At 35.3% G+C, this 22,173-nt stretch overlaps 1 protein-coding gene across 9 annotated transcripts in view; it reads left to right on the forward strand.

Annotated features, from left to right (window-relative positions):
* LOC137619491 (adenylate cyclase type 1-like) overlaps positions 1-22,173 on the forward strand; it is a 423,950-nt gene that overhangs the window by 107,175 nt on the left and 294,602 nt on the right. For all 9 annotated transcript variants that reach the window (XM_068349561.1, XM_068349560.1, XM_068349564.1 and 6 more), the window contains exon 3: positions 19,280-19,429. In XM_068349561.1, the coding sequence (XP_068205662.1) occupies positions 19,280-19,429 (150 nt within the window). The remainder of the gene's footprint in view (positions 1-19,279; positions 19,430-22,173) is intronic.

Raw genomic sequence — 22,173 nt, forward strand, 5'->3', positions numbered from 1 at the left:
ATAATTGATATGTATATTTTATATGATATTATTATAAATAATTTTGATTAATATTTTATGACGATTAATAACGTGTTTATTATTATTGATATTACAAATGAATTTTTTTGTCCGTACGTATTTGCAGGAGAGTTGAATAGTTCTAGCTGTTTATATTTAGATTAAAAGTGACAATGAATAATCTAGATGTGTGTAAAATATTTTCTGGAATTTGATTTTGTAGTGAAAGTACTTTTAGTGCTGGTTATTTCATCAAACTTCATATGGCGATTGTTAATATGATATTTAAGATATTTTTTTTTCTACAATGATTGTCTAGGCTCAGTAAAATCATAAGCAGTAAAAGATTACAAAGAGGAAAGTTCATCTTATGAAAGTCTAATTACTATTTCGAAATAGAAACTTGGATGTTCTTGTGCCGTGAAAATCTTGAAATTAGTCGGACGTCTTAAATGAGTTTTAGCAGGCAAGTCATTAAAAAGTCTAAAAATAGAAGTAAGGATTCAAAATGAAGACACCACGTATGTGGTATTAGTAGAAGGGTTATGTGGCAACGTCCCTGACTGGTGAACTCCAGACTGGGGTTCGAGTCCCGCTCAAACTCGTTAGTTTCTTTGGTCGCTGCAACATTGCCATTATTTGGGGGAGCCTACAGGTCTATCTGCTGAGTCATCGGCAGCCATTACCAGGCTCTCCTTGTTCCTAGCTTGGGGGGAGAAGGTTTTTGGGTGCTGATCATATGTATATATGGTCATTCTCCTGCTTGATTGGGCAATGTCACTGTCCCTTGCCTCTGCCATTCATGAGTGGCCTTTAAAAATGAGGACTCAAATGGTTAGAAAACATATATTAATTAAAAACTAAAGACGTCACAGGAAGTTCAGTTTAATATTAAATATATCACTTTCAATTTATAATTCTTTTTAGCAAAATTGTGACATTTATATATACGGGTGAAATAATTACTGTATTGTCAGCATTATTTATTAGTTTTATATATGCTACTGAACATTATTTTAACATTCCTTCGCATAGTAAAACTTACATTGAATGTTAGATGACTAAACATTTGATATGCTGGTAAATAGATATAATTTTTCGTACCTTTTCATAAGTATTAAGAAGTGTTTACGTCATTTGAAATAAACATTATTTTATGTAATTAACATAGAATATATACAAGTATAATTAAACATCCGTGCAGTAGAAATTTCTCAAAAAGCCGATGGACATCTGGTTGGAAAGTGGATCTCAGTCTGCCAATGAAACCTATACCTTCCATCTACTGTACATTACAAACAAGGAGAAACTGTTTCCAAGTATCAAGTAACAACGAGGAAAGTCTTTAGGAGTGTAGACGTCTGCCGAAAATATTGTGCAGGAAACGTTCGCTCCATTTCTTCCTCAATAGCCCATGTTGTTCTAAGTAAGACTAGTTGAACAAGTGCAGATGAAGCCAAGAGGCAAAGATGCCTTGAAGCAAGTAATAAAGTATAATTGGTAGACTTAATTTTTAAGATAATTTTTTTGAGGGATCAAATTATATTTTTCAGATATTTATTGAAGATTTTCACTTTGGTCTATGTTGTCTTTATTAAGTGTCGGTAGGTTGCAGACAATAACTGTAAGTTTAGTCCCAATAAACTCGAACTCGATCCTTTATGCTGGAAATTTTTGTGTGTGTGTGTGTGAAAAAGAGAAATCTAAATACCAAGATGTATTTGGCGCTATAGAGTATTCGTATATATTTGAACATTTTGATATTTTTCTCATTACGAGGAAAATAACGCTTTGATTATAGAATTTCAAGTTCTTGAGGTTACTTATTAGATAACGCATAGTCTCGATACTACAAGGATTACATATAGACTAAATTCTGCATGTCCTATGCCTTAAATATTTCAAACTAAGGGTTCCTTCATATCCACTTTTCCCATTCATGAATGAATATCGATAATTTCGAAGGAGGTCGCCTAATGCTATTTATTAGAAAAAACACATTTCAAAAGAAATAATGTAGAGACAATCCTGAACCGAGATTTTATCGCCCATTAGGTTAATCGTATCTCATTACCGTTTATTCTGAAATACCATTTGTATGTTTTCAAATACCGGAATTTTATCTATGAATTGGTTTTCTATTAATCGTTTAATCTACACCCACAGGGAAAGGGAATCTATGAGTTCTATCGTAATCAATGAGTGTTTTTTTCATGTTTTCTCTTCTATTCTTTTATTTGTATTAATTTCAGCACAAGAAATGTATTTCTTTACTCTTAGTGTATCCTTCATGCATAAAATATATACTCATTGTTTAATTTGCATTTCAATTATATTCCTGCTTCCTGCGTTGAATTTGAGAATATTTTATAACATCCTTTTTATTCAGTGATTATGTAATAACGGTATGCATTAAAAGCTCTCTTGTACCCATTACAAATCTCTTGTGGTCTTACAACTTATTTTTTTCTTGCACCCCTCTTTCATGTCTCGTAGCCCTTTATTATGTGTGGTAGCTTTCATTAATCTCTTTGCAGCCTTCTTCTACCAATTGCAGTGTGCTTTTACCCGTTGTTCTGTCTGTTTACTATTTGCTACCCCTTTTACTCCTTGCATTCCTCTATGACACCTTGACAGTTCTCTTTTACCCCTTACAGTGCTCTCTTACCTCTTGCACACCTTTTTTTTTTTTTTTTTTTTTTTTTTTTTTTTTTTTTTTTTTTTTTTTTTTTTACTGTCCTCTTTTACCTCTTGTAGACCTTTTAACCCCCTTACAATAATCTTTTACTCATTAGTTCACATTACCACTTATAATCCTTTTATTACCTCATGCATCCCTCATTTACCTCTTGCTGCCCTCATTTACCTCTTTCCCCTTTCATTTACCTCTTTCCCCCTCAATGATCTGTCTCTCCTTCAAATACCTCTTACCCTTCTCATTTATCTCTTGCTGCCCTCATTTACCTCTTTCTCCCTTCATTTACCTCTCTCCCCTTCAAATATCTTCCTTCAAATACCTCTTACCCCTTCATTTACCTCTTGCTGCCCTTATTTACCTCTTGCTTCCCTCATTTACCTCTTGCTGCCCTCATTTTCCTCTTTACCCTTTCATTTACCTCTCTCCCCTTCAAATATCTCTCCTTCAAATATTTCTCTTCCCTTCAAATACCTCTTACCCCTCTTAATTACCTCTTGTTGCCCTCATTTACCGTTTTCCCCCTTCATTTACCTCTCCCCCTACAATTATCTCTCTCTCTCCTTCAAATACCTCTTACCCTTCTCATTTATCTCTTGCTGCCCTCATTTACCTCTTTCTCTCTTCATTTACCTCTCTCCCCTTCAATTACCTCTTTCCTTCAAGTTCGTCTTACCCCCTCATTTATCTCTTGCTGTCCTCATTTACCTCTTTCTCCCTTCATTTACATCTCTCCCCTTCAAATCTCTCTCTCTCTCTCTCTCCTTCAAATACCTCTTACCCCCTCATTTACCTCTTGCTGTCCTTATTTGCGTCTTTCTGCCCTGATTTTGCCTCTTGCTGCCCTCATTTACTTCTTTACCCTTTCATTTACCTCTCTCCCCTTCAAATATTTCTCTTCCCTTTAAATACCTCTAACCCCTCTTAATTACCTCTTGTTGCCCTCATTTACCGTTTTCCCCCTTCATTTACCTCTTTCCCCCTTCATTTACCTCTTTCCCCCTTCATTTACCTCTTTCCCCTTCAATTATCTCTTTCCTTCAAATACCTCTTACCCTTCTCATTTATATCTTGCTGCCCTCATTTACCTCTTTCTCTCTTCATTTACCTCTCTCCCCTTCAATTATCTCTTTCCTTCACATACCTCTTACCATTCTCATTTATATCTTGCTGCCCTCATTTACCTCTTTCTCTCTTCATTTACCTCTTTCCCCTTCAATTATCTCCTTCCTTCAAGTACGTCTTACCCCGTCATTTATCTCTTGCTGCCTTCATTTACCTCTTTCTCTCTTCATTTACCTCTCTCCCCTTCAATTATCTCTTTCCTTCAAATACCTCTTACCCTTCTCATTTATATCTTGCTGCCCTCATTTACCTCTTTCTCTCTTCATTTACCTCTCTCCCCTTCAATTATCTCCTTCCTTCAAGTACGTCTTACCCCGTCATTTATCTCTTGCTGCCCTCATTTACCTCTGTCCCCCTTCATTTACCTCTCTCTCTCTCTCTCTCTCTCTCTCTCTCTCTCTCTCTCATGCCTCTTACCCTCCTCATTTACCTCTTGCCGTCCATTTTTACTTAATACACCCTTTTACCCATTGCTGCCTTCATTTACCTCTTTCTCTCTTCATTTACCTCTCTCCCCTTCAATTATCTCTTTCCTTCAAGTACGTCTTACCCCCTCATTTATCTATTGCTGCCCTCATTTACCTCTGTCCCCCTTCATTTACCTCTCTCTCTCTCTCTCTCTCTCTCTCTCTCTCTCTCTCTCTCTCTCTCTCTCTCTCTCTCTCTCTCTCTCTCTCTCTCTCTCTCTCTCATTTACCTCTTGCTGTCCATTTTTACTTAATACACCCTTTTACCCATTGCTGCCCTCATTTACCTCTTGCTGTCCATTTTTACTTAATACACCCTTTTACCCATTGCTGCCCTCATTTACCTCTTGCCGCCCCCTCAATCTCTTTCGGCGCTATTTTACCGCTTGCTCTCCATCAATTCATTTTGTTTTTCCCTACATAAGTGTAGGATTTCCCATTCTCTGACATTCGTTGCTGCTTCGAAGGTTCCTGTCAGCCACACCTTTCACCTTTAAGCCGTATTCCCCGACCTTCCCCCCTTCCTCCCACCCCGCTTACTTTTTCCTCCCTTAATGCTTTATTGATGCATGGCTGGCCTGGAAATCGGTCGAGATTATCACATGGGCTAAACCTTTCCCCTGGCGGGAAATAAACGCGAGAAAGCTTTTTCTTTTTTTCTATTTTTGAAAGTGTGTTGTGAGTTTGCTCGATAATGCTTAATATTAAAAGGTGGTTTGTGGAACTAACATCGAATGTGTCCATTTGCTTATTTATTTTCTCCTCTTTTATTCATTGTATAAGGAATTTAGCACCATTTTCAGTTAGATTGGAAATAATGAAAGGAATTAAGGTTTATGGGTATTCCTAGTGGGGAAAAAAATGAAAAAAACTTTTTTTAATATATATTTTTCAGTTCTTTTGTCCATTAATTATTTTCCATGTTAATTAGATCACCTCATGGATGAGTAGGAGGTATGCATTCAGAATAAACGAGCAACAGATTAAATAACAGTGTGCCATCCATGAATTTATTATTATTTAAACTTGTTATTTCATTGCGTATTACAGTAGGTCATTTGCTGAAATATATGGAATTTCATTATGTGAAAAATATCCAAACCGGTAAGATTGATATGAAAAATGTAATAAAACAGTTGTTAATTGAGTGTGTATCGAAACCAGAAATAGACACTAAATATAATAAGGTATCATAAGGTACAATACAAAATCGTGCAACGTAAACGTATTTTTATGTCATATTTGACGTTAAAAAGTCAACACCACGATTTTACGATTAAAGAAACTAAAATAGCTTTTAAAGGGCATTGTGGCTTTCTGATAGATTAGTAAAAGCCTCTTACTTAATGGCAAATATATTAACAGAAAGCACGATTTCGATTACCTTGACACTTAGAAAAAAGTATAAATTTTATCGTAAATTCTCTGTAAATATACACTGTTCTGAACCGTGATTCAGTAAAATACAGGCGACCGTAATTTTACCTTATTTTTGTTATTATCTTTTACAGGATGGTGACCGTAATATCACTCTTTTACGTCAATATAATCGTTTATAAAAAGGTAAAAATCCTGGGATAAATGTTACCAGACTTTTTCCGTTTTTTAATGCAAATTTTCAATTGTAGTTAAGATGAGTAAGAAACTCATAGCAACGGTATAAATAAACGAAGTTAAACGCGTGGTATCACTTACATCACATGGGGCAACTGCAAGACTTGCAACCCCTCCCTCTACTGATTAAACAATTCATAATAGATCGAACTATCTATTGGTAGCTAGTTCATTTATGATGCACCAAGCTTTACGTTCATTCTAGTCGGGGGTTTCATTTTTAGTAAGTTTAGCCATCGCTCAAAGTCTTTTGGGAATTATTTCCTCCTGAGGGGAGACGGACTGTCATTTGTGAAATGTTCAGATGAGTTGTCTGTATAGGCATCTATAAGGATTTCAAAAAAAGACTATTATTAATTTTATTATCTCTATTATGAAAGTACCCGTTAGTAAAAATTTGAATAATATAAAATAGAAAAACCCTAGTAGGCGAATCAACTATATAAGAATAGCCAATGTTTGTCCCCTTCAATTTTTTATATTTTTGTCATTTTTTATGCAATGATTGGTTAAAGCTAATTAGTCTAAAGAGGTGTCTTTTTTGGTTTGTGTAGATCTTCAAATTCAATCAGTGTGTAGATGTTTATTTTTAGTCTTTACAATACAAATATATAGCCATTGGAAAAAGGTATTAGCTTAGTTTTACTTATTGGAAATTTATGGCGTTCTACTCAAATCATCATAGGAAGGTTGATTGGGAGAAGGGTGGCGAAATTTTTGATAATTGTCAATTGCAGCATTGCTAGTTGAATTTGAGCTAGAATATAAAAAGGTCGCCTGTTGCTTCTTTGATGGGGGGAAATTTTAATCCGACGGTATTTACAAAATTGGTTGGGTGTTTAATATATATTGATTCTTTGATTAGAGTATAACCAAAAGATGAACTATAGGATTATGAGTAAGAAATATGATTGGCCAAGAGAGAACATAGAAGACACTAAACCCTTTCCGTTATCTGACCTCTTAGATATATTCATGCCATCGATCATGATGTCAGTTAAGCAAATAAGAAAAATTTTGTGGATAAGTTATGTATATGTGTGTGTTTTTGCGTATTATAGCAAGATGCTATAAGCCCAAGGGCTCCAATAGGGAAAAGTAGCCCAATAAATCATTCTAAAAACAGTAACATCATCAAAACAGATGTCCTAAAACAGATATGCCACATATAAACTATAAAAAGACTCATGTCAGCCTGGTCAACATAAAAACATTTGCTCCAACTTTGAACTTTTGAAGTTCTACTGATTCAACTACCTGATTAGGAAGATCATTCCACAACTTGGTCACAGCTGGAATAAAACTTCTAGAATACTGTGTAGTATTGAGCCTTATGATGGAGAAGGCTTGGCTATTGGAATTAACTGCCTGCCTAGTATTACGAATACGAACAGGATAGAATTGTCCAGGGAGATCTGAATGTGAAGGATGGTCAGAGTTATAAAAAATCTTTTGCAACATCCATAATGAACTAATTGAACGACGGTGCCAAAGATTAATATCTAGATCAGGAATAAGAAATTTAATAGACCGTAAGTTTCTGTCCAACAAATTAAGTTGAAAATCGGCAGCTGAACACCAGACAAGAGAACAATACTCAAAACAAGGTAGAATTAAATAATTAAAACACTTCTTCAAAATAGATTGATCTTCAAAATAGATTGATCACCGAAAATCTTAAAAGAATTTCTGAATAAGCCAATTTTTTGTGCAATTGAAGAAGACACAGAACTAATGTGTTTCTCAAAAGTAAATTTGCTGTATATGTATGTTTCTCCTTTTTAGGTATGGATACCTTAACGTGGTGAAAGGGTTTTTGTATCGCCCTGATCAGAAAAGCTGTACTATTCATGGCCACCCATACTAGGTTGGTTTGCTATTAACGATCAGACTAAAGTCTCCCACCATCACCAATCCGTAGTAGCCAGCGAGGTGATGAAAATGGCCAAACCGCAGACATGATTAAGGACATATCTGATGCCTTTGTCCTGCAGTGGAATAAAGATGGCTGAATTTGTGGTGTGTGTATATATATATATATATATATATATATATATATATATATATATATATATATGTATGTAGGTTGCGTAAATATTTTTATCTATATGTGTAGACGTTCAATCAGAATACCGAAATATTTTCATAGTCAAACTGTTACAAAGTACCCAACCATAATTTTAATTTCCGTCGTGATATGTAGCCATGGAAAAAGAGATAGTTGATAATGTCATAAAATGGAACCACAATAATATAAAGCACCTTTGTGAAATAGACTCAAAGACGGACGTTTGGTTCGGAAGTAAATGAAAGAATACAATTACTTTCAATAGAGTCGAATGGTGTTCACTTCACTCAAGCTGTAGGTGTCTGGGTTTGCACCACGTATGCAGGGTTTCTAAGTTTATCCCCTCAGTCATTTTTTTTTTTTTGTTTAAAAGCATATAAAGGCAATCGTTATTATATAATGATGCCACTTTTCTTTTTGTACCAAGTATATATGGTAGGATAGGAGGATAGATGTGAGAGAGGCAAGAGAGCGTGCTAGAAATAGGAATGAATGGCGAGTGATTGTGACGCAGTTCCGGTAGGGCCTGCTGCTGCCTCCGATGCCTTAGATGACCGAGGAGGTAGCAGCAGTAGGGGATTCAGCATTATGAAGCTTCATCTGTGGTGGATAATGTGGGAGGGTGGGCTGTGGCACCCTAGCAGTACCAGCTGAACTCGGTTGAGTCCCTTGTTAGGCTGGAGGAACGTAGAGAGTAGAGGTCCCCTTTTTTTGTTTTTGTTTCATTGTTGATGTCGGCTACCCCCAAAATTGGGGGAAGTGCCTTGGTATATCTATGTATGTATATATGGTATTTAGTGTCAGTAGCATTGATGCCTTTCAAGGAATAGGTTACTGGTACTAAAATCCACGTTTGGTCTTCCCCTTTAGGCGGAGGTAAAAACTGTATACAGTTTCAGGTTTCGTCTTCTTAATCTCAAAGATGAATAACATATTACTTAATACTTGTATGAATATTCTGTGACGTGGGTCGGCAGTTGGTTTTTATTTATTATTTTTTTTTTTTTCTAAAATTATGATGCATGGTCACGCTCACTCTTATCCAGTCACCTGCAGCCTTCTTGATAAAATCGATCTTAAAGTAAAAGTAATTTGAGTTATAATACGAAAATTTTAGAAATATTTAAGTTATTGGTGATTGTTACTGTCTCTTGTTACAATCTGCCAACGTTTGTTTATTAGTTTGTGAAATTCTTTGGATTAAATTGTATGTATTTTCCTTCTAATTGATGAATTTGATAAATCAAAAGTACAAATAACCGTAGGGATATTGCTGTCAGTCAACCAGCTTTTTGTGCTTTAGGCATTACGTTAAGGGGTTAACAACATTTCATCAACTCTTAGCTGCATTCAATTTTTATCCTACTGCTGTATCACCTTTAGGCTTTATTTTCCGCCTTGTTACTGACTCTCCAACATCTTCATAGAGTAACTGCTCGCTTTTCCCCCTAGTTGCACAAGGCTGTCCAATGGCCTCCTTTGTCCCAGTTTAAGCTAAAGTATATTCAACCGTAATTAGGGCGTCCTTTTAATGATAAATATGCCGAAATTTCATAAATACAAATAAAAAAGCACACTAATGCCACAAATGAGGAATTACTGCACCACTGAGTGCATTGCAGTGCAATATTTGGTCATCATCATCATCAAGGTTAACTTTTAAGTAAGTCACCTTTTCATATGATCAGATGTGAAGATGTCATTTTTTTTCTCACAAGTACAAGCAGTTGATTTGCAAATTTGGAAAATAATGCAGATATACAAATAGTGAAGTTATTGACATGTTTAGAACAATGTTAAGTATTTAATTACAATCGCATCAAGCATCGGTGTTATCACTGTTTTGACTGACAATATATATGTGTTATTCAACCTTTGCCCAATGTGAACTTGAGCCCTCGTTTAAAGACGTCTGGCTGTTAATTATACCAGTGTTGCAAACAGGATTAATCCTGATTTTAAAAAGCAAAAACAAGTTTTTATTGTCAAATTGGATAAAAAAAAAATTAAGTCAGACGAGAGAGAGAGAGAGAGAGAGAGAGAGGAGAGAGAGAGAGAGAGAGAGAGAGAGAGAGAGAGAGAGACGCACACTCATGTTGGTCTCGTAAACTACAACAAACCACAACAAATGCAGCCGTTTCTAGGCCACCGCAGGACAAAGGGCTCAGACATTTCCTTATTCATGTCTGGGGTATGACAAATTTTCATCACCACGGTGTCGAACTACGAATAGGTGATGGTGGGAGACTTTTGGCTGATCGCTTCCAGGAAACCAACCTAGTATGGATGGCCCTGAATCGCACAGGTATGTTGATCATGGCGATGCACAAACCCTTTCACCACGTTGTATCCCCACTCGTAAACTAAGTATCTTATATACGAAATTATTTTACTCCTATTTTGATTATTTATCAAAGAAAGGATGCCCTAATCAAGGTTGAATATACTTTTTCTTAAACTAGAATATTCAAGCAATATTACCCGAACTGCAACCTGATTAAACTGTGTGGTACCATTTTTATAGCCAGTTAGAGATCGCAAACTAAGAAAGTAATTCTTCGGAGAGAAAAAAAGCGAAGAACTAGAGCGAGTGAAAGTACAAGGTAGGGCAAGGAGCCGTTACCTAGAGAGATTCTTATTGTTACTACTACTACTACCACTTCCCCTGGTCTCCGCTAATATGTAGGCTATTATCTTGTTGAAAAGAAATACTCCAGTACGGCTCAGCACATGTGTGCTAGGTGATAGCTATCTTATTCTGCTATACTATAGTTAAAATAGCAAAATAGTTTGTCGTAAGTTAAAGAAACCGTCACACACTACAGCATGTGTTGGAGGGAAATGGACTTTGGGAGTGCCATAGCTTTCCTTCGCCCTCCGATGCTCTGACATTTAGGCCTCTTTACATATGTTTGAGAACCGGCGTTTATTTCTTGGAATGTGTGCCCTCCTAGTGATGCAAGTGATCTCACTCCCCCCTCTCTCTCACGTGAACAGCTGTCTCAGAATTTCTAGTCATGTGATAGAGATGCCCTCCTCCTTCTTGTCATTTATGAATGGATAGAGATATCGTCTACCGTTTTATAAGATGGTCTGTGTGGCCAAGGTCTCCTTGCGTCTCCCTCTCCCCTACCCCACAACTCTCTTCAACAGAACCCCCCACCCTCTCTCTCTCTCTCTCTCTCTCTCTCTCTCTCTCTCTCTTCTCTCTCTCTCTCTCTCTCTCTCTCTCTCTCTCTCTCTCTCTCTCTCTCTCTCACACCTCCAATTTGGCTTCCGCAGGTTTAACATTATTAGCAAAGTCTTCCCCGGCATTCCCCGAGTTCCGCGATCGTAAACTTTCCTTCTACACATCCTGTATTTGTTGATCTCTTTCCTTCTTCCTTTTTGCCTTTGTTACCTTTGAATGATTCCTGTAGATATTGCTCGGGATTCATATTCGAGGAAGTGACGTTTCAACTGTTGCCTTGTATTGGGAACTGCAGTTATTGTGCATCTTGCTCCGTTAAAAAGGCTGAACAGGGATTAACAGTGTGCCTGTACTTAATACCTCCGACCCCCCCCTCTCTCTCTCTCTCTCTCTCTCTCTCTCTCTCTCTCTCTCTCTCTCTCTCTCTCTCTCTCTCTCTCTCTCTCTCTCTCTCTCACCTCATGCCAAGTTTCTTCTTTCACGGCTTTATTTGCTTCTTATTAAGATCATCTGTCAACGCTCCTATGTTGCAAATTGTAATTCCTTACCCAATTTTCTTTTAATATTTCGACTGCCGTCTTTCTTAATTGCTTTGGCAGAATATTACAATGAAATGAGTTTTTGCAGTATGAATTTTAGTATGGTTATCCACTATGTCAGATTGCGAAGCATTCATTTTCATTTGATATCCAATAGAATATTTGATTCGATGTTTGGTGCAATGGATGAAAGAGGCATTTTGTTAGTCGAGTTGTCGATCGTCAGAAAATTAGTTATTTAAATATGTTTTGATCATTTTTTTTTATTTGGAAAAATCTATGATATTGTTTGCTTTTATTAATTGCCTTCGCCAAAATCGAAGATTTGCCGACATGTATTCACCCTTGTCTGTTTCTTAGTTTATTTATTTGGATGTTTGTGATCAACTTTACACGAAAAGTATTGTACTGATTTTTACCAAACTTTGCAGTCATGTTTATTATATGCCAAGGAAGAATCTGTAACATTTTAGATATAGTACTTCAAAGTACAAGTACGCAGCTGTACTCTTGAAAATAATCGCAATGTTAAGTAAATGGCAAATATTTTCAGTTCATTTTTAATTGTGAACGACATTAAGCAAAAACTACAGAACCCATCTTAACTAATCTTGGTGGATATGTGGTGTATGAGCTTGGAAGAAATCCACCAGACTTTGAAGAAAACACATAGAAGTATAAGTACGTGGTGGGAGTTTAAGACTGCTTGGAGTGACGAAAGCATGCTCTCTATTGAGTGCTCCTCTTAGTATTATACATATGTGTATTTATCCAGTCTTTGCACCCATTTTCCTGTTTGATTTTTTTTTTTTTTTCATTTTTCAGTCGTCTCTTTCCGAAGCTCCACATCATATTTACCTGGTTTTCTTCTCTTTCACTTCACTTGTAACTCGTTCATTATTATAACTGCACTTCACTGCAATAACGCTTCTCAAAAATGCTCCAGCTCTTATACGTTCGCCTTGCAATAGTTTTAGGGTTTTTTGGTGACCTATTTAAGAGAAGGAAAGGTTTTTCATTCTTTTGGTGTGACTTATTTTGAATATGTATTTACTTCTGTCATTCTGCTATTTAGTCTTCAGTCCCTGACGCGTGTCTTGAACCACTGTACGAGTATTTGACCAAAAGTTCCTTATTAAGTTCCTTATCTGTGACCAAGGAGAAAATTTGAAACCAATACTCATCCTTTAGCTCATTATGGTGAGCTAAGAAGGTTTTTCATAATTATGATTATCCTTTGCATTTAGAGCTAAACTATAAACGCCACAGTGTAGTATTAGATACGCATTGATTTTAATAGTGCTCATTTATTTTGATGGCAGGTTCAGTGGAAGTTTGAAGTTTTATAAGTGATAACCAAATTGTGGAATGCTCTTCTTAATACTGTTGTCGAATTGGTGTAACTTTTGAAAGTTCAAACTTACTACAAAGGCCTTTTTTATTGAACATGTTAACTTTAACACGAGTCCCATTATGTTATCATTTTTATTTTTTTACTATTTCCGTATTATATTTTATTCTATACTTCTCATTATTTCTCTTCGTATAATTTATTCTCTTTAATAATCTTTTTAGAGTTAATATTTACTGCTCATTATTTCTCTTTTTCTAGTTATTCTTTACTTCTCATTATTTCTCTTTTTATAGTTAATTCTTTGCTTCTCACTATCCTTTCATAGCTAATTCCTTACTTCTCATTGTTTCTCTTTTAATGGTTTATTCTTTACTTTGAATGATTTCTCTTTTATAGTATGTTCATTACTTCTCAATATATTTTCTGTACTGGATTGTTTTTCCTACTGAACCACTGGGGTTTTTAACATTCTGCTTTGCTAACAAAGCAGACGGATGGTGTGAAGAGATTTATATCTAGATCGGGAATAAGAAATTTAAGATGATACCTAGCAGCTGAAGACCAGATAGGAGAACAATACTCGAAACAAAGCAAAATTAAAGGATTAAAACATTTCTTCAGGATAGATTGATCACCGAAAATCTTGAAGGACTTTCTTAGCTTGGAATAATGATGGCAACAATACTCGCTGAAGAAAAACAGTCCAGAGTTAAATAGCGACTGACCTTAACTGGTATATATTTATCGTTTATTTTCAAAAGCGTCAGTGACCTTTTAACCTGCCGGTCGGAAATTGCTGTGGGAAATAAAGTGAATAAGTTCTCAGACTCAGGCACCCTGAATAGGAGGGAGGTTGTTGTAACCCACACTGTTTTGAGAATAAGGATCAGTTATAGTTCCCGTCTGTTTTATCTGTTGAAATCAGATACATTTTCCCATAGCTGAAAGAGATCCCGAAGGCGAGCCATCGTCCTAATCGTAAGATAGCAAAAACGTCTGATAAGATCTGTCACAACGACCAGGATTAGTTTATTTCAGCTGTAGTAAGACGTACCTGAATTAGTCAGAGGTGAAATAGATTCCCACAAGCAACATAGTCTAATTGTGTGACTGTGGTTGGATTCGAGTCCATCTTCGTATGTGCGAGCTTCTTTATTTCAAATATTTGACTGATAATGGCATCTAAAAACTGGATGGAAATCGAGAAGTTGAGAGACCATTGTACCCATAATGAATAAAAGGCAACGATTATTATTTTTTTTTTTAAAGAACATCTTCCATTGTTTATGTTCGGTGTATATTTTTTCGACACCTGGTAATATAACTTTAATGTTGCCTGAGTTTTACACCTTTTCTGGTCTCTTTTAATAAGCAATGATAATAATTTATGCTTCTAGACCTTATTATTATTATTATTATTATTATTATTATTATTAGCCAAGCTACAACCCTAGTTAAAAGCAGGATGCTATAAGCCAAAGGGTCCCAACAGGAAAAAAATAGTTCAGAGAGGAAAGGAAATAAAGAAATGAATAAACTTCATGGAAAGTAATGATTACTTAATATGAAATATTTTGAAATCAGTAAAAACGTTAAAATAAGTGTGTCATGTATAACCTATGTAAAGAGACATGTCAGTCTGTTCAAGATAGAAATATTCGCAGCAAGTTTGAACTAATGAAGTTCCAACGATTCAATTCCACGATCTTGAATAAAAGCTTCTAACATAATGCGTAGTATTGAGTCTTATGATGGAGAAGGCATTAATTTTACAATTAACAGCATACCTAGTATTACGAGCTAGATGGTACTGTCTGGAAAGATCTGAATGCTAAGGATGGTCAGAATCATGAAAAATCTTTGCAACATGCACAAAGAACTAACTAAACGATGTTGTCAAAGATTAATATCTAGATCAGGAATAAGAAATTAAAGAATTAAAACACTTCTTCAGGATAGATTGATCGCCGAAAATCTCAAAAGGCTTTTTCATTTAGTCTATTTTTTTGTGTAAGTGAAGAATAAACAGACCGTAGGATGGATGGCCTTTGATGTTTTTCTCTCGAATCCTTACAGCTTCAAGTCATTGACAATTGGCCTGACATCCCCTTGTGTTATCTATTAGCCATATGATCTCATTTATGTGTTAACCCTAGCTTTGCCTTTTCCCTTTGTAATAGGATAGTATGTATTTAAAACCCTAAACAATTTAGCCGACTTGTTTTCACAATCTTTAATTCATTTTGACCGGTTTTTTATGCTCACTTCTTTAGATGCTTATATCTTTTTCTACTTCGAGCTCACAGATAGATACACGTGTTCTTGTTTACCCTCGTTTTGTGCAAAACCAGGATACTTTCTCATCAACCTCTCTCTCTCTCTCTCTCTCTCTCTCTCTCTCTCTCTCTCTCTCTCTCTCTCTCTCATCTCTCTCTCTCTCCTCTCTCTCTCTCTCTCTCAAGTGAAAGTTTTGAAAGGGTGTGTGTGTGTCACTTCCCAGAGATCGTCCCGGTAAGGGTCGTGCTATCAGTTCCCCTAAAGTTTGAAGTTTGACGCTGACGGCATTACTTAGGGTCGTTGCAGCGCCCCTTCGGTCCCTCGCTGCATCCACCTTTTAGTAATCTACTCGACCTCCGTTTCCTCTTCCTTTCTTCCATCTACCTCCTTAACCTCTCGACTTTTGCTTCATAATGCTATCGCTTGGGTTTCTTATAGTTACACTGGCCACTGTGGAGGCAATATGGCCCGAATTCACAATATCAATACCTCCGCCCTGAGATCGTATAGTAGCAGTTTTTTTTTTTTTTTTTTTTTTTTTTTCAGGTCGTCCATTATTATTATCATTATTATAATTATTATTATTATTATTATTATTATTATTATCATTATTATTATTATTATTATTACTTGCTAAGCTACAACCCTAGTTGGAAAAGCAGGATGCTATAAGACCAAGGGCTCCAACAGGGAAAATAGCCCAGCGAGGAAAGAAAGAAGGAAACAGAATGTTTTAAGAACAGTAACAACTTTAAAGTAAACATTTCCTATATAAACTATATAAAAAAACAAGGTGAAGAGAAACAAGATAGAATAAATCATAAATAGTTTTTAGAAAGATCCTGAATATATGTTTGGTCAGAATGTCATTGGTGGAAAGTTGATCGAATAATTGGTTGCATACAAAACATGATCATTTCAACAGAAATTACAAAGCCAATAAGAATGCTTGTAAGATAAAGGGGATCGTTTTCTGGATTATTGGTGAAACTCTGTGAAAACTTGAGATAAGGCTAAATGCTCTGATTGGGTCCGATGTAAAGAAAGGAATAGAATGTAAACCGTAAACAACAGGTTTAAATATGCCAAAACTTACTTAGTTTGCTAAAAAAAGAGCTTCAAATATTATTTTTAGACGTGATATACTGTAGAAGAATTTTTGAAGCATGATTTATGTCTCTGTTTATATTTAAAGATGTAAAGTAAGCGACCAGGATGCTTGAAGCAACCACACATGCTGTTTACACAAGCGCTTGTGGAAGGGAGAGTGAAGCCATACGCGAGCATTGCTGTCTGATTAGACACAGTGGGTCAGGACCGCTCTGTAGCAAAACTCAGGAGGGAACACTGTATACTGTCAACCAATTGTTTTGAGCTCAAGTTCAAGATATAAGTTTAGAGGATAAAGAATAACATAGATATTCGTATTAAGATATTCTTACAAGGGGTACAATATCCTCATTCAAAACTTGTATTCTTAACCATGTGTCCAAGAGAAAATTTTATATATCACAGCGATAGTATTATCTTCCGATAAAGTAATTCGGTCCATTTAATCTTTCCACTGCCATTTCATGTATCACTGTATCGTATATTTCTATATCTTAACATAACTCTTATGTATCATTGTAAACATATGGGTGAAGCTATGATGATTTTACATCAATTTAAACTAGGATCGTTTTATACTGATTTGGTGTTATTAGACAAAAACACCATTGTACTACAGCTGCACAGGCCAACTATAAGTGCATAAACAGATGATTGTTATTACATTGAATATTCATATTATTCAGGTAATATATTGTTTAGTTGATATGGATTACTATAGATCATGTTATATAAAGATAACCCACCCCAGAAATAAATACTTGATAATTAACAAGTAAGATTTTTCTTGAATCATTAATGAGAGACATGAAAAGGGTAAGAAAATCATAAGTTAAACTTGATGTTTTTTTTTAAGAATAACTTTTTTCATATATATGCCTGACATTTCTGTTAGGAGATTACTAACGCTTTCTTAATAACTAGTGAAGGATACAGGAGAAATAGCATTTATTTTAACCAAATGCAACCAGACAAGTATTTTTTCCTAGTACAGTAAATGGTCTTCGGCTATTGAGAAAGCATTTGGCCAGTCTCAATGAAAGTCTTTTAAATGAAGGAAAGTATATTTTCTCTCTCGAGGGTTCTCTGGAATAAACTTTTATTGATTTTCGTAAATTTATCGATTGATTAAGTTTTAGATTTGTCATATGATATTTCGAAGTTTTTTTTTTTTTATCGCTGATATTGTTTACTATTATTACGTCACTGAAATATGAATAGGTTTGTTGAAGATATCGTTAAAATTTCGATTGAAGTAGAAACATTTCGTTGATATTCAGGGCTTTGATATTTAATATGCTGATCTGATTGCATGAAAACATATTTACGTATGAAAAGTCTTTTAAGAACAGTAAAAAGTAATTTCACCTTTTCAATGAAAGATGTAGTCTTTATTGTACGCTTGCTTTTGGTCCAATATCCATTATCACCTTAGCGTTCCAGAATACAATAAGAAAATAACAAGCTCCACAAAATGAGGGATCTTGTCTTATACAATGCCGCTGGAAATGATTTATTGTTCCTTCGCGCACTAATGGGAATTCGCAGAGGCGAGTGACTTCCCAAAGGAATTTCACCACTTGGTTTTGTTTAGTTTGCCTCACCAGGGACAACACAAAGTGAATAATTTCTCATTAAAACGACACATTTGACATAGTCTATTGGGAGTTAATTAAGTTTAACGACAGTCGTACATTCTTAATTAGTTATATTTTATCATGATTATTATTCAGAATGCTTAATTTAACTCTGAGTTAAGAGATGAGTTTTAGAGAGACCTATTATAAGCTTCTAGCCAAATTTCACATGACCTCATTCCCATTTTCTTTTGATGCATTCGACAGACAGACCAGGGCTGCTACACTTGCCAGCTATAAATTAGGTTCTCCTCGTCGTTAACACATGTCTCGGCTGCTAACATTTGAAAAGCGTGTAGAGAGCTGTTTTGTTACTTCTTGTCACGTTTCTTACGAGAGGTTTAATACTTTTTATTAAAGATGTTACGGCATGTGTCGACCATTTAAAAAGCAGCTGACATGAGAAGCATTTAAAAATCGTATATATTATACAAATGTTTACATATATGAGAAAATCTAATTAGAAAGTGGATTCATTCCCCTCCTTTGCCGCCTCTTTGTCATCTGAAATTAATCTTCAAAGTAGAAATTCATAGTGAAGAGCATTGTGTTGAAATTGACGGAAAGTATGCATTGTTTTTTGCTAGTTAATTATACCCCCATCAATTAATTAGTCTCAGCATTTTAAAAGTTTTCATGTGGATAAAGAATAGAAATTTGAGGATTAATAAAGCAATTAATAAGAATCAAATTTTTCTTACACACATTTGTTACTGTTTCTCTGCATCTTGTTCGTATGAGAGAGAGAGAGAGAGAGAGAGAGAGAGAGAGAGAGAGAGAGAGAGAGAGAGAGAGAGAGAGAGAAGCCTTATAATTAACAAAAGAAATTGTTCGAAGTAAAATTATATGTTATTAGCAGAACGCAAACCGCCATTTCTCATTATTTTGTAATATTATAGTTGTCAAAATTCATCTGAGGTTTTGGCACCATTAAATATTTTTATTTCCAGAAGTATACCCGATACATATAGTCAATTCTTTTTAGTGAGGCAGATTTGCACCGACTCGCAGGGGTGCCCTTTTAGCTCGGAAAAGTTTCCTGCTCGCTGATTGGTTGGAGAAGATAATTCTAACGAATCAGATAGTAGGAAACTTTTCCGAGCTAAAAGGGCACCGCTGCGAGTCTCTGCAAATGCGCCTCATTAAAATAATTTGAGTATAGATGCATGCCTCTATTATTATATGTTAATTTTTTGTTTTCAGTTTGTTGCTAATGGCGTTGTGGCAGTGGCAGTCAACATGGCAGGTGTTTGGCTACAACAGATGATGGAAGCGGCACAGAGAAAGGCCTTCCTTGACACTCGAAACTGTATTGCTGCCAGGCTGCAGATGGAGGATGAAAATGACAAACTGGTCAGTATATATCTCTCTCTCTCTCTCTCTCTCTCTCTCTCTCTCTCTCTCTCTCTCTCTCTCTCTCTCTCTCTCTCTCTCTCTCTCTCTCTCTCTCTCTCTCTCGTTAATTTTCATACTTTTAAGTGTTAAGAACCTAGAGTATTGTCCCGTCTTCACCTTTGTTCATTGTACGTCAAACTAATTGATAAGATATGAGATTGTGGAGCCTGATATGAAAACGTTGAGCATCCATTTATAAGGTTTTGTTACATTACTGTACATATTTATTATGTTTAGATACGTTTGTTCATAATTAGTGATTCTTGAAGTTCATTGTCTTGATGTAACCAAGTTTTTTTTTTCTAACAGGATTACGTAAAATACTCGTGTAAGTTAAAATTCAAAAGAACTGGAATTTTATGAAGCGTGAAAATTTTATCCTTCATATTTCCATACATTGTTTGCTGAAGGAAATGTAACAGTAGTTTTAATATCACATTGACTTTGTTAATTCAAGAAAATAAAAGACCTTCCAGACAGTAAAATGGTAATGTTGGTATCCTTAACACAAATTAGGTTTAAAAAGCCACAAACTTCTTAATAATGGATTTTATGACTATGAAACAATTCATATTTTATCAGTTTAGAAACGCATATCTAGAAAATAAGAGTTCATTTGTTTAAAAAAAAGTAAAAAAAGAAAATTGTACTTATTTACAGGTGGTTTGGAACTTTTGCAAATATTGTTATCTCCGTACACTTAATCTTTCAAATAGTTTTGACATCAGGTCATCTGAGGTTAGCATACTAACCCATTTCTCTTTTACAAGTATTTAAGCTATACCCCAATACAGCAGTGCTTCATTAGATTTTCCCCATGACGGGTAACTGTGGATTTCATTAAGAACAATGTATGCAGTTCGACAACCTGTCATCTGCTAAACCAAATGAATCGTCTTAAAGTTTAAGTTGATGTTAGAAAATAGAATCTTGTAGTACCGAAGTCATAGCGTTTGATTGATTAAGGCGACTGGTGTAATTTAAGGTGGCGTTGATTAATTTTGTAACATGTCACAGAAGCAAACACGAAATAATTTATTGTCTTATGCAGTCTCTTATACTGTACAGCTTAATGAAAGATGAGCTTATAAATTTATCGATATACAAGGCAATATGGCGAATTGATTAGATAGATATTGATTACCCTGTCAGATAAAGGCAAAGCTGATAAAAACAAGAAAGAAAAAAGTAAGATTGAATTGTTTCAAGATTAGAATGGTATTAAGTTTTTCTATAAAGTGAGCATACTATAGATCTCTCAGGGCGGAAGAGATAAGATAATTCGGAAATCCATCGTAGGTTAATCCGTATCTTTTCTTCAGACAGCAAAGTTACTAGTTTCATTTTATTCCTTTTTTTATTTAGTAAGGGGAACTTTTATCTCCCAGAAGCGAAGTTTGATTTATTTCAAACGGTTTTTTTTTTCTTAGGAAATTCTTAATATGAATGTTATGTCATTTTTTGGGTGATTATATATATCACTTGGAGTATAATTTGTAAGTAAACTTGAGTTGTATATAGCCATGGCAGAGGTTATTCAGTAGTTACGAACTGTTTCGAACAGCGGCCCATCCTTAAAGTTATGAATTGGAATTGGTCGTTTGGAGATAATGATTATTTTTTATAATAATCGACCAATCAAATTCAATGAATTGTGCCTGGTCGTTTGGATCTCCATTTTAGTGTTTTTGACTTTATATACAGAGGAAAGGGTTAAGGGTTGTTATGGTTTATTGATAACGTCTCTGCCAAGTGATCGCCAGACTGGGGTTTGAGTCCCGCTCATATTCATTAGTTTCTTGTAGCTTTATTAATCCTCCTAGGTCTGCAACCTCACCATCCTTGCGAGCTAAGGAAGGGGCCCCCGGTTGGGGGAGCCAGTAGGTCTACCTGCTGAGTCATCAACGGTCATTGCTTGGTCCTAACCTGGATGGAGACTGGAGAACGGGCTTGGGCGTTGATCATATGTATATATGGTCAGTCTCTAGGATAGTGACATTGCTAGGACAATGCCACTATCCCTGGCCTCAGCTCAGCCATTCATAAGCGGGCTTACCTTTAAAGAGAGGGTGGTATACGGTTAAAGTATAAATGGTCAGCGGGAAGGGAAAAAAGTTCCTTTCTAAACAGTTGGAATTATTAAATCAATTTAACTAGCTACGAGTAATGTTTTGATTAGTTAAGATAAAACGAAAGTCTATTCCCTGCTTGGCATCATTTGTTAGAAAGACGCCGTTGTCCAAAATATGTGACCCTGAATCAACATGTCATGATAAGTCCTGTCTTAACTGTTGTTCACAAAATTTTTCGAAATGTGATGAAAAGGGTTTTAGTAACCATTGTTAAATTGTAAAGTCAGAAGTCGTAACCATAGTGACCTTTTATGAATGATGAGGATAAAAAAGAATAACCTTAATTTTGATGACTACTTCTAGGCTAAACCTAAAAAACACCACAGATTCATCTTTTGTGATAAAAAAGATTGTAGAAATTTGAACTGGCAAGGAACTTAGTAGAGAAATCTATAGCTTAGCCGAAACGGGAAAGGAACTGCCATGGAACTCGGTAATCAAATAATTGTTGATCTTCATGGAAAAGAATACATAAGATGTGATCAGACGAGTTTTATATATATATTTATATATATGTATATATATATATATATATATATATATATATGTATATATATATATATATATATA

This window comes from Palaemon carinicauda, chromosome 26 (genome assembly GCF_036898095.1).
Source record: "Palaemon carinicauda isolate YSFRI2023 chromosome 26, ASM3689809v2, whole genome shotgun sequence".
NCBI classification, from domain to species: Eukaryota; Metazoa; Arthropoda; class Malacostraca; order Decapoda; family Palaemonidae; genus Palaemon; species Palaemon carinicauda.